We start from the raw sequence: 12,297 nt of genomic DNA, 5'->3' as shown, positions 1-12,297 counted from the left end.
TGAGTGTGTGTGTGTCTACTCTCTCTCCTGGACTACATCACGAGTGTGTGTGTGTCTACTGTCTCTCCTGGACTACATCATGAGTGTGTGTGTGTCTACTCTCTCTCCTGGACTACATCATGAGTGTGTGTGTGTCTACTCTCTCTCTCCTGGACTACATCATGAGTGTGTGTGTGTCTACTGTCTCTCCTGGACTACATCATGAGTGTGTGTGTGTCTACTGTCTCTCCTGGACTACATCATGAGTGTGTGTGTGTGTCTACTCTCTCTCCTGGACTACATCATGAGTGTGTGTGTGTGTCTACTGTCTCTCCTGGACTACATCATGAGTATGTGTGTGTCTACTCTCTCTCTCCTGGACTACATCATGAGTGTGTGTGTCTACTCTCTCTCTCCTGGACTACATCATGAGTGTGTGTGTGTCTACTCTCTCTCCTGGACTACATCATGAGTGTGTGTGTGTCTACTCTCTCTCCTGGACTACATCACGAGTGTGTGTGTCCACCTGTGTGTGTTTCAGACTGAGAAGGTCTACTCCTTCCTGGACTACATCACGAGTGTGTGTGTGTCCACCTGTGTGTGTTTCAGACTGAGAAGGTCTACTCTCTCTCCTGGACTACATCATGAGTGTGTGTGTGTCTACTGTCTCTCCTGGACTACATCATGAGTGTGTGTGTGTCTACTGTCTCTCCTGGACTACATCATGAGTGTGTGTGTGTCTACTGTCTCTCCTGGACTACATCATGAGTGTGTGTGTGTCTACTGTCTCTCCTGGACTACATCATGAGTGTGTGTGTGTCTACTGTCTCTCCTGGACTACATCATGAGTGTGTGTGTGTCCACCTGTGTGTGTTTCAGACTGAGAAGGTCTACTCCTTCCTGGACTACATCTTGGCCGGCTGTCAGATTCATTTCTCGGTGAGTTGCTGCTGGAGGTTATTCAGGCCCTGGGACATGGCCAGCGGCAGGTTTTGTAAGTCAGCCGTTGCAGCACTGTAAGTGTTAAGGACTGCACTCCTGCTCTGCCACAACAGGAGTAAAACTGGAATCAGTCAGAGGAGGATTCTTTCTTTCCTCTCTGTCGCTCTCTGTCCTGCTCTCTCTAATTCAATCTCAATCAGCTTTATTTGGCGTGTCCAGGGAACCGCAATGTGGCCAGAGCAGATAAAACTGTCAGACAGTTGAGGAGGGAGCTGCAAGGGAACAGGTGGAGGTGTATTCCATGTGGAAAGGGAACCAAGACAGACAATTTTCATTTTAGCATGGAATACAGGGAATCTTCAGACAATTAAACTTCAGACTCATTCACTCACAACATACAACACGGATATTAATGAGACAAGCTCACTGTTCCTCAGGCTGTGACAGGAGATCACACACTGTATTATTATTATTGAGAGCTAGGCTCACTGTCTGTTCCTCAGGCTGTGACAGGAGATCACACACTGTATTATTATTATTGAGAGACAGGCTCACTGTTCCTCAGGCTGTGACAGGAGATCACACTCTGTATTATTATTATTGAGAGACAGGCTCACTGTCTGTTCCTCAGGCTGTGACAGGAGATCACACACTGTATTATTATTATTGAGAGACAGGCTCAGTGTCTGTTCCTCAGGCTGTGACAGGAGATCACACACTGTATTATTATTATTGAGAGACAGGCTCACTGTCTGTTCCTCAGGCTGTGACAGGAGATCACACACTGTATTATTATTATTGAGAGACAGGCTCACTGTCTGTTCCTCAGGCTGTGACAGGAGATCACACACTGTATTATTATTATTGAGAGACAGGCTCACTGTCTGTTCCTCAGGCTGTGACAGGAGATCACACACTGTATTATTATTATTGAGAGACAGGCTCACTGTCTGTTCCTCAGGCTGGGACAGGAGATCACACACTGTATTATTATTATTGAGAGACAGGCTCACTGTCTGTTCCTCAGGCTGTGACAGGAGATCACACACTGTATTATTATTATTGAGAGACAGGCTCACTGTTCCTCAGGCTGTGACAGGAGATCACACACTGTATTATTATTATTGAGAGACAGGCTCACTGTCTGTTCCTCAGGCTGTGACAGGAGATCACACACTGTATTATTATTATTGAGAGACAGGCTCACTGTTCCTCAGGCTGTGACAGGAGATCACACACTGTATTATTATTATTGAGAGACAGGCTCACTGTCTGTTCCTCAGGCTGGGACAGGAGATCACACACTGTATTATTATTATTGAGAGACAGGCTCACTGTTCCTCAGGCTGTGACAGGAGATCACACCCTGTATTATTATTATTGAGAGACAGGCTCACTGTCTGTTCCTCAGGCTGAGACAGGAGATCACACACTGTATTATTATTATTGAGAGACGGGCTCACTGTCTGTTCCTCAGGCTGTGACAGGAGATCACACACTGTATTATTATTATTGAGAGACAGGCTCACTGTCTGTTCCTCAGGCTGTGACAGGAGATCACACACTGTATTATTATTATTGAGAGACAGGCTCTGTCTACAGTCATACTGGGTTGGCAGTTCAGCTGAGTTCCCTCCTCCCTCTCCCAGTAGGATTGGGACCCGTTGTGATTCTGGCAGGTGTGGGAACTCTGGAACTAGATTTCTGAATTTCGGGGATCACACACTGTATTATTATTATTGAGAGACAGGCTCACTGTTCCTCAGCGATCTCACACTGTATTATTATTATTGAGAGACAAGCTCACTGTTCCTCAGGCTGTGATTGGAGATCACACACTGTATTATTATTATTATTGAGAGACGGGCTCACTGTCTGTTCCTCAGGCTGGGACAGGAGATCACACACTGTATTATTATTATTGAGAGACAGGCTCACTGTCTGTTCCTCAGGCTGGGACAGGAGATCACACACTGTATTATTATTATTGAGAGACAGGCTCACTGTCTGTTCCTCAGGCTGGGACAGGAGATCACACACTGTATTATTATTATTGAGAGACAGGCTCACTGTCTGTTGCTCAGGCTGTGACAGGAGATCACACACTGTATTATTATTATTGAGAGACAGGCTCACTGTCTGTTGCTCAGGCTGTGACAGGAGACCACACACTGCCTGTGTCCAGTGTCTGTGTCCAGGCTGTGGTCACTGAGCCTGTCCTCTCTGGGCAGCCAGGTCTGCCTGTGTCGCCCAGTTTCTATGGCCAGGCTGTGGTCACTGAGCCTGTCCTCTCTGGGCAGTCAGGTCTGCCTGTGTCGCCCAGTTTCTATGGCCAGGCTGTGGTCACTGAGCCTGTCCTCTCTGGACAGTCAGGTCTGCCTGTTTCCAGTTTCTGTGTCCAGGCTGTGGTCACTGAGTCTGTCCTCTCTGGACAGCCAGGTCTGTCTGTCTCTCTGTCCTGCACTCTGTCTCTCTCTCCCACTTTGTTGGACATCTCTGTTTCTCAGGTAGCAATTGACTTCACGGCATCCAATGGCGATCCCCAGAGCCACTCCTCCCTCCACTACATCGACCAATCACAGCCCAACGAATATGTCAAGGCCCTGTCAGCGGTGGCCGAGGTGTGCCAGGACTACGACAGGTACTGTGACATCATCAGGCTGAGGCAGTCCGCCAGGCTGACATCATCACAGAGCAGCTCCAGCAGGGAGCAGGCGTAGGCTGCAAAGGAACAAGTCAAGATTTATTTGTGCTGAATGTTTCGGGTGAAGAAGGCAAAAACATTGTGTGTCTTTTCTTCTCTTTTCAGCTGGGAATAAACCTTTACTTGTTCCATCATCACAGAGTGCCTGGTTGCAGCTAAGATAGGCTTTATTCCTAAAGAGCAGACTTGTATTTATAAACCCAACAAATTTCTTGTCGTCTGCTGTGGATAAGACTGTCTGTCTCTCACTGCTGTGGATAAGACTGTCTGTCTCTCTCATTGCTGTGGATAAGACTGTCTGTCTCTCTCACTGCTGTGGATAAGACTGTCTGTCTCTCTCACTGCCGTGGATAAGACTGTCTGTCTCTCTCACTGCTGTGGATAAGACTGTCTGTCTCTCTCATTGCTGTGGATAAGACTGTCTCTCACACTGCTGTGGATAAGACTGTCTGTCTCTCACTGCTGTGGATAAGACTGTCTGTCTCTCTCATTGCTGTGGATAAGACTGTCTGTCTCTCTCACTGCCGTGGATAAGACTGTCTGTCTCTCACACTGCTGTGGATAAGACTGTCTGTCTCTCGTTCTCACTGCTGTGGATAAGACTGTCTGTCTCTTACTGCTGTGGATAAGACTGTCTGTCTCTCACACTGCTGTGGATAAGACTGTCTCTCACACTGCTGTGGATAAGACTGTCTGTCTCTCTCATTGCTGTGGATAAGACTGTCTGTCTCTCACACTGCGGTGGATAAGACTGTCTGTCTCTCACACTGAGGTGGATAAGAGTGTCTGTCTCTCACTGCTGTGGATAAGACTCACACTACATGTGAGTGTTGATCTAATTAAACCTTTTGCTTTTCAATGAACTCCAGTGACAAGTCATTCCCTGCCTTCGGATTTGGAGCCCGGATACCCCCCAACTACGAGGTGACACTGATATACTGGTATTATTGAATACAGTAATACCAGTCATGACAATAGGGTTACAATTATACAGTATAGTAATAACAGCACTGACACAGGGGTTACAGGCATACAGGAATACCAGTACTGACACAGGGGTTACAGGAATACCAGTACTGACACAGGGGTTACAGGAATACAGGAATACATTAATTCAAGTAATGACAATGGGGTTACACTGATACAGAAATGCCAAAGCTGACATACTGTACAGAAAACAGTCATATACAATATTAATAATTTAATGCTGTTATTGCTGATAGATGTACAATCATGAATGTTACTGCTAATAGATTCACTTTCATTACTGTCACTGCTAATACTCTCAGTATCACTGCTGTTACTGTTACCGATAACAATAACTGCTCTTACTGACACTACTGTGACTGATAACAGTATCACTACTTTTACTGCTAATACTCTCAATACCACTGCTCTTACTGCTACTGATAATACTGTCGATATCACTTCTGTTACTGATAAACTCTCAATATGACTAATTTTAAAGTTACTGCTAATACTCCCAATATCACTACTGATAGTGATAATATTCTTAGTATCACTATTGTTACTGCTTATACTCCCAATATCACTACTGTTACTGATAATATTCTTAGTATCACTATTGTTACTACTAATACTCCCAATATCATTACTGTTACTGATAATATTCTTAGTATCACTACTGTTACTGCTGATATTCTTAGTACCACTACTGATACTGCTGAAACCCAGTGTGACTACTGTTACAAATACTACTAATACTCTCAATATCGCTGCTGTTACTGCTGCTGCTGTTTCTGTTTCTGCTGACACAGAGAACTGTTCTTCTCCCACTAATGAAAGTGATTCTCACCGTGAACTCATTGCAGGTGTCACATGACTTCCCCCTGAACTTCAACCCAGACAACCCTGAGTGCGAAGGTACAGCAGTATTAAACAGTGTGTAACACACCTCTGTACACTAATAACAGCCCTCCGAAGGCCAGACACGTATATGGACTATGTCTGACGGCATTAAAAATGAGCCCCTTCATTGTTTATAGATTCATGTCCTGCATGAGTGCGGTGTTTTAAAGGTGTTACCTATTTTATTAACCCCTCTCTCTCAGTGCAGTGTTAATGTACTGGAGTGTCCAGTCAGTCAGTGTGTCTGTATGAACCCCTCTCTCTCAGTGCAGTGTTAATGTACTGGAGTGTCCAGTCAGTCAGTGTGTCTGTATGAACCCCTCTCTCTCAGTGCAGTGTTAATGTACTGGAGTGTCCAGTCAGTCAGTGTGTCTGTATGAACCCCTCTCTCTCAGTGCAGTGTTAATGTACTGGAGTGTCCAGTCAGTGTGTCTGTATGAACCCCTCTCTCTCAGTGCAGTGTTAATGTACTGGAGTGTCCAGTCAGTCAGTGTGTCTGTATGAACCCCTCTCTCTCAGTGCAGTGTTAATGTACTGGAGTGTCCAGTCAGTCAGTGTGTCTGTATGAACCCCTCTCTCTCAGTGCAGTGTTAATGTACTGGAGTGTCCAGTCAGTCAGTGTGTCTGTATGAACCCCTCTCTCTCAGTGCAGTGTTAATGCACTGGAGTGTCCAGTCAGTCAGTGTGTCTGTATGAACCCCTCTCTCTCAGTGCAGTGTTAATGTACTGGAGTGTCCAGTCAGTGTGTCGGTATTAACCCCTCTCACTCAGTGCAGTGTTAATGTACTGGAGTGTCCAGTCAGTGTGTCTGTATGAACCCCTCTCTCTCAGTGCAGTGTTAATGTACTGGAGTGTCCAGTCAGTGTGTCTGTATGAACCCCTCTCTCTCAGTGCAGTGTTAATGTACTGGAGTGTCCAGTCAGTCAGTGTGTCTGTATGAACCCCTCTCTCTCAGTGCAGTGTTAATGTACTGGAGTGTCCAGTCAGTCAGTGTGTCTGTATGAACCCCTCTCTCTCAGTGCAGTGCTAATGTACTGGAGTGTCCAGTCAGTCTGAGTGTCTGTATTAACCCCTCTCTCTTTCATTTTCTCAGGTATTCAGGGGGTGATTGAGGCTTATCAGCAGTGCCTGCCTCTAGTCCAGCTCTATGGCCCGACTAATGTTGCTCCCATCATCACTCGGATCGCTCAGTTGGCACAAGAGGAACTAAAAACTATGACTGCCAAAGTGAGAGACTGGACACTCCAGTACATTAACACTGCACTGAGAGAGAGGGGCTCATACAGACACACTGACTGACTGGACACTCCAGTACATTAACACTGCACTGAGAGAGAGGGGTTCATACAGACACACTGACTGGACACTCCAGTACATTAACACTGCACTGAGAGAGAGGGGTTCATACAGACACACTGACTGACTGGACACTCCAGTACATTAACACTGCACTGAGAGAGAGGGGTTCATACAGACACACTGACTGACTGGACACTCCAGTACATTAACACTGCACTGAGAGAGAGGGGTTCATACAGACACACTGACGGACTGGACACTCCAGTACATTAACACTGCACTGAGAGAGAGGGGTTCATACAGACACACTGACTGACTGGACACTCCAGTACATTAACACTGCACTGAGAGAGAGGGGTTCATACAGACACACTGACTGACTGGACACTCCAGTACATTAACACTGCACTGAGAGAGAGGGGTTCATACAGACACACTGACTGGACACTCCAGTACATTAACACTGCACTGAGAGAGAGGGGTTCATACAGACACACTGACTGACTGGACACTCCAGTACATTAACACTGCACTGAGAGAGAGGGGTTCATACAGACACACTGACTGACTGGACACTCCAGTACATTAACACTGCACTGAGAGAGAGGGGTTCATACAGACACACTGACTGACTGGACACTCCAGTACATTAACACTGCACTGAGAGAGAGGGGTTCATACAGACACACTGACTGACTGGACACTCCAGTACATTAACACTGCACTGAGAGAGAGGGATTCATACAGACACACTGACTGACTGGACACTCCAGTACATTAACACTGCACTGAGAGAGAGGGGTTCATACAGACACACTGACTGACTGGACACTCCAGTACATTAACACTGCACTGAGAGAGAGGGGTTCATACAGACACACTGACTGACTGGACACTCCAGTACATTAACACTGCACTGAGAGAGAGGGGTTCATACAGACACACTGACTGACTGGACACTCCAGTACATTAACACTGCACTGAGAGAGAGGGGTTCATACAGACACACTGACTGACTGGACACTCCAGTACATTAACACTGCACTGAGAGAGAGGGGTTCATACAGACACACTGACTGACTGGACACTCCAGGACGTTGACATATTGCCTCTCCCTCTCCATTCCCCCCTGTGTGTGTGAGAGCAGCAGTACTATATTCTCCTGATCCTCACTGACGGGACGGTCAGTGACCTTGCGGAGACCCGGGAGGCCATCGTGCGGGCGTCTGCGCTCCCGATGTCCGTGGTCATCGTGGGCGTGGGCTTTGCCGATTTCTCGGAGATGCGGGCGCTGGACGGCGACGATGGCAGTCTGCTGACCAGTGGGGGCCGCAGTGCCGAGAGGGACATTGTGCAGTTCGTGCCCTTCAGGGACTTTAAACACGTGAGTGCTGTGTGCCAGTCTGTCACTGTGCCCCTCTCTCTGTCTGTCACCGTGACTGTGTGTCTCTCTCTCTCTGTCTGTCACCGTGACTGTGTGTCTCTCTCTGTCTGTCACTGTGACTGTGTGTCTCTCTCTCTCTGTCTGTCACTGTGACTGTGTGCCCCTCTCTCTGTCTGTCACCGTGACTGTGTGTCTCTCTCTCTGTCTGTCACCGTGACTGTGTGTCTCTCTCTCTCTGTCTGTCACTGTGACTGTGTGTCTCTCTCTGTCTGTCACTGTGACCGTGTGTCTCTCTCTGTCTGTCTGTCACTGTGACTGTGTGTCTCTCTCTGTCTGTCACTGTGCCTCTCTCTGTCTGTCACTGTGACTGTGTGTCTCTCTCTCTCTGTCTGTCACTGTGACCGTGTGTCTCTCTCTCTGTCTGTCACTGTGACTGTGTGTCTCTCTCTCTCTGTCTGTCACTGTGACTGTGTGTCTCTCTCTGTCTGTCACCGTGACTGTGTGTCTCTCTCTCTCTGTCTGTCACTGTGACTGTGTGTCTCTCTCTGTCTGTCACTGTCACTGTGCCCCTCTCTCTGTCTGTCACTGTGACTGTGTGTCTCTCTCTGTCTGTCACTGTGACTGTGTGTCTCTCTCTCTCTCTGTCTGTCACCGTGACTGTGTGTCTCTCTCTCTCTGTCTGTCACTGTGACTGTGTGTCTCTCTCTCTCTGTCTGTCACTGTGACTGTGTGTCTCTCTCTGTCTGTCACCGTGACTGTGTGTCTCTCTTTCTCTGTCTGTCACCGTGACTGTGTGCCTCTCTCTCTCTGTCTGTCACTGTGACTGTGTGTCTCTCTCAGTCTGTCACTGTGACTGTGTGTCCCTCTCTCTGTCTGTCACTGTGTCTGTGTGTCTCTCTCAGTCTGTCACTGTGACTGTGTGTCTCTCTCTCTCAGTCTGTCACTGTGACTGTGTGTCTCTCTCTGTCTGTCACTGTGACTGTGTGCCTCTCTCTCTGTCTGTCACTGTGACTGTGTGTCTCTCTCTCTCTGTCTGTCACTGTGACTGTGTGCCTCTCTCTCTCTGTCTGTCACTGTGACTGTGTGTCTCTCTCTGTCTGTCACTGTGACTGTGTGTCCCTCTCTCTGTCTGTCACTGTGTCTGTGTGTCTCTCAATTCAATTCAATTCAAGGTGCTTTATTAGCATGACCGATGGGTACAATCAGTGTTGCCAAAGCAAATAAAGATAATAAAATTAACATGGAACAAAACAACATGGACTGTAACATGGACATGTTACAGACATTTACAACAAAGACATATTATAAAATATTGACATATACTGTAGGCTGCTGGAGCATTACTGGGAGACAGACTCACTGTTCCTCAGGCTGTGACAGGAGATCACATACTGGGCTGCCAGTTAAACTGAGTTCCCTCCTCCCTCTCCCAGTAGGATTGGGATCCGTTGTGATTCTGGCAGGTGTGGGAACTCTGGGATTAGATTTCTGAATTTCAGGAAGAATGTTTGTCTAGTCCCAGAGTATCTGTCACAGTGCAGTAGGAAGTGCACCTCTGTCTCTATTTCTCCCCGCTGGCAGTGGGGTCACAGCCTGTCCTCTCTGGGCAGCCAGGTCTGCCTGTGTCGCCCAGTTTCTATGGCCAGGCTGTGGTCACTGAGCCTGTACTTCGTCAGGGTCTGTTTCTGTTTGTTATTTTTTATTTTGGTCAAATATTCAGCTAGTGTGTATTGTCTGTTTAGGGTTCTGTAGCATTCCAGTTTATGCTGTGTTTGTGTGTGTGTGTGTGTCCCAGTGTGTGAGATATTGCTGTTTGATCTGTGCTATGATGTGGTTGAGTCTGGGTTGTGGTGCTCTAGCAGTGCTGTCCTGAGGCTGGTTAGTGTCGGTGTGGCTCAGGTCGGTGAGCCTCAGGACCAGCTGGCTCAGGGGGCTCTGTTTTGGGCTCAGCTCTTGGCTCAGCAGGGCTTTGTGGTGGTAGGAATTTTGGTCGCTGTTTTTTAGGTGTAGCCAATACTTTAATATTCTTTTCTGTATGTTTATCAATAGTGGGTACTGGCCTAATTCGGCCCTGCACCCATTGTTAGGAGTTTTTCTCTGCACACGGAGGATGATTCTACAGATCTCCATGTGCAGAGTTTCTGTGGGGTGTTTGTCCCATTGGGTGTAATCCTGGTCTGTGAGGGGACCCCACACTTCACTGCCGTATAGGGCAATGGGTTGGATTACACTTTCAAATACTTGGAGCCAGATTCTTGTTGGTGGGTTGATGTTGAAGAGCCTCCTTCTTATTGCGTAGAAAGCCCTGAGTGCCTTCTCCCTCAGTGTCTTCACTGCCAGGTCAAAACTCCCGGAAGAGCTGATGGTGTGTCTCTCTCTGTCTGTCACTGTGACTCTGTCCCCTCTCTCTCTGTCTGTCACTGTGTCTGTGTGTCTCTCTCTGTCTGTCACTGTGTCTGTGTGTCTCTCTCTGTCTGTCACTGTGACTCTGTCCCCTCTCTCTCTGTCTCAGGCTCCAGTCTCCTCTCTGTCTGTCACTGTGTCTGTGTGTCTCTCTCTGTCTGTCACTGTGTCTGTGTGTCTCTCTCTGTCTGTCACTGTGACTCTGTCCCCTCTCTCTCTGTCTCAGGCTCCAGTCTCCTCTCTGTCTGTCACTGTGTCTGTGTGTCTCTCTCTGTCTGTCACTGTGTCTGTGTGTCTCTCTCTGTCTGTCACTGTGACTCTGTCCCCTCTCTCTCTGTCTCAGGCTCCAGTCTCCTCTCTGTCTGTCACTGTGTCTGTGTGTCTCTCTCTGTCTGTCACTGTGACTCTGTCCCCTCTCTCTCTGTCTCAGGCTCCAGTCTCCTCTCTGTCTGTCACTGTGTCTGTGTGTCTCTCTCTGTCTGTCACTGTGACTCTGTCCCCTCTCTCTCTGTCTCAGGCTCCAGTCTCCTCTCTGTCTGTCACTGTGACTCTGTCCCCTCTCTCTCTGTCTCAGGCTCCAGTCTCCTCTCTGTCGCGCTGTGTGCTGGCCGAGGTGCCCGAACAGCTGGTCCAGTACTTCTCCAGCCGAGGGATCGCTCCCGGACCGAAGGGCTCCCCCACCAGCCCCGCTGACCCCCAGATCTGAGCCCGGCGCCCACTCGCTCACACTGGCATGCAGACCCCCCCTGCCCCCCTCCCAGCATGCTAGCAGGGCGCAGTACCCCCGCTGAGACTGAGCACAGTGAGGGGGCGCTGTTCCCCGCTGTCGAGTCACTCGGGGGGCAGTAATCGACAGCCCCCCCGCTGGGCCCGTGTGGAGCTGGAGGAGCCCCATCATCATCATCACCTTCGTCACCTCCGTCACCCCAAGCTGCAGTTCCCCCACTGAACCTGAGCAGAGTGAGGGGGCGCTGTTCCCCACTGTCGAGTCACTCGGGGGCAGTGATCTACAGCCCCCCCGCTGGGCCCGTGTGGAGCTGGATGAGCCCCATCATCATCACCTTCGTCACCCCAATCTACAGCCCCCCCGCTGGGCCCGTGTGGAGCTGGATGAGCCCCATCATCATCACCTTCGTCACCCCAATCTACAGACCCCCCGCTGGGCCCGTGTGGAGCTGGAGGAGCCCCATCATCATCATCATCACCTTCGTCACCCCAATCTACAGCCCCCCCCCCCGCTGGGCCCGTGTGGAGCTGGAGGAGCCCCATCACCATCATCACCTTCGTCACCTCTGTCACCCCGAGCTGCAGTTCCCCCACTGAACCTGAGCAGAGTGAGGGGGCGCTGTTCCCCACTGTCGAGTCACTCGGGGGCAGTGATCTACAGCCCCCCCGCTGGGCCCTGTGGAGCTGGAGGAGCCCCATCATCATCATCACCTCCGTCACCCTGAGCTGCAGTTCCCCCACTGAGCCTCAGGGGGCGCTCAGTGTTGCCACACAGACATTGTCGCTGTCCGAACGTCGGTACAATCAGTCCTGCTGTGACTGCATCACTAATACATGTGACGCGTTTTGTCTACTACTAATACACACTGTCGATTTGTCGATGTGTCTGAAGCCAGACAGACACAAGCCAATGTCCCGGGAGCAGCTGCTGCCTCGGGCTGCGTCTTTAATAAATAAAACAATAAACTCTGCGAAGAAACCCATGAGATAA

At 49.0% G+C, this 12,297-nt stretch overlaps 1 protein-coding gene across 2 annotated transcripts in view; it reads left to right on the top strand.

The window, feature by feature from the left end:
- LOC107076147 (copine-6-like) overlaps positions 1–12,297 on the top strand; it is a 29,024-nt gene extending 16,727 nt beyond the window's left edge. For both annotated transcript variants that reach the window (XM_069188813.1, XM_069188814.1), the window contains 7 exons: positions 859–918; positions 3,429–3,562; positions 4,495–4,549; positions 5,458–5,509; positions 6,588–6,721; positions 7,941–8,177; positions 11,155–12,297. In XM_069188813.1, coding sequence (XP_069044914.1) covers positions 859–918; positions 3,429–3,562; positions 4,495–4,549; positions 5,458–5,509; positions 6,588–6,721; positions 7,941–8,177; positions 11,155–11,286 — 804 coding nt within the window. In that variant the 3' untranslated portion in view covers positions 11,287–12,297. The remainder of the gene's footprint in view (positions 1–858; positions 919–3,428; positions 3,563–4,494; positions 4,550–5,457; positions 5,510–6,587; positions 6,722–7,940; positions 8,178–11,154) is intronic.

The sequence above is a fragment of the Lepisosteus oculatus genome, chromosome 4, assembly GCF_040954835.1.
Source record: "Lepisosteus oculatus isolate fLepOcu1 chromosome 4, fLepOcu1.hap2, whole genome shotgun sequence".
NCBI lineage: Eukaryota > Metazoa > Chordata > Actinopteri > Semionotiformes > Lepisosteidae > Lepisosteus > Lepisosteus oculatus.
This window is presented reverse-complemented; position numbering and strand designations above follow the sequence as displayed.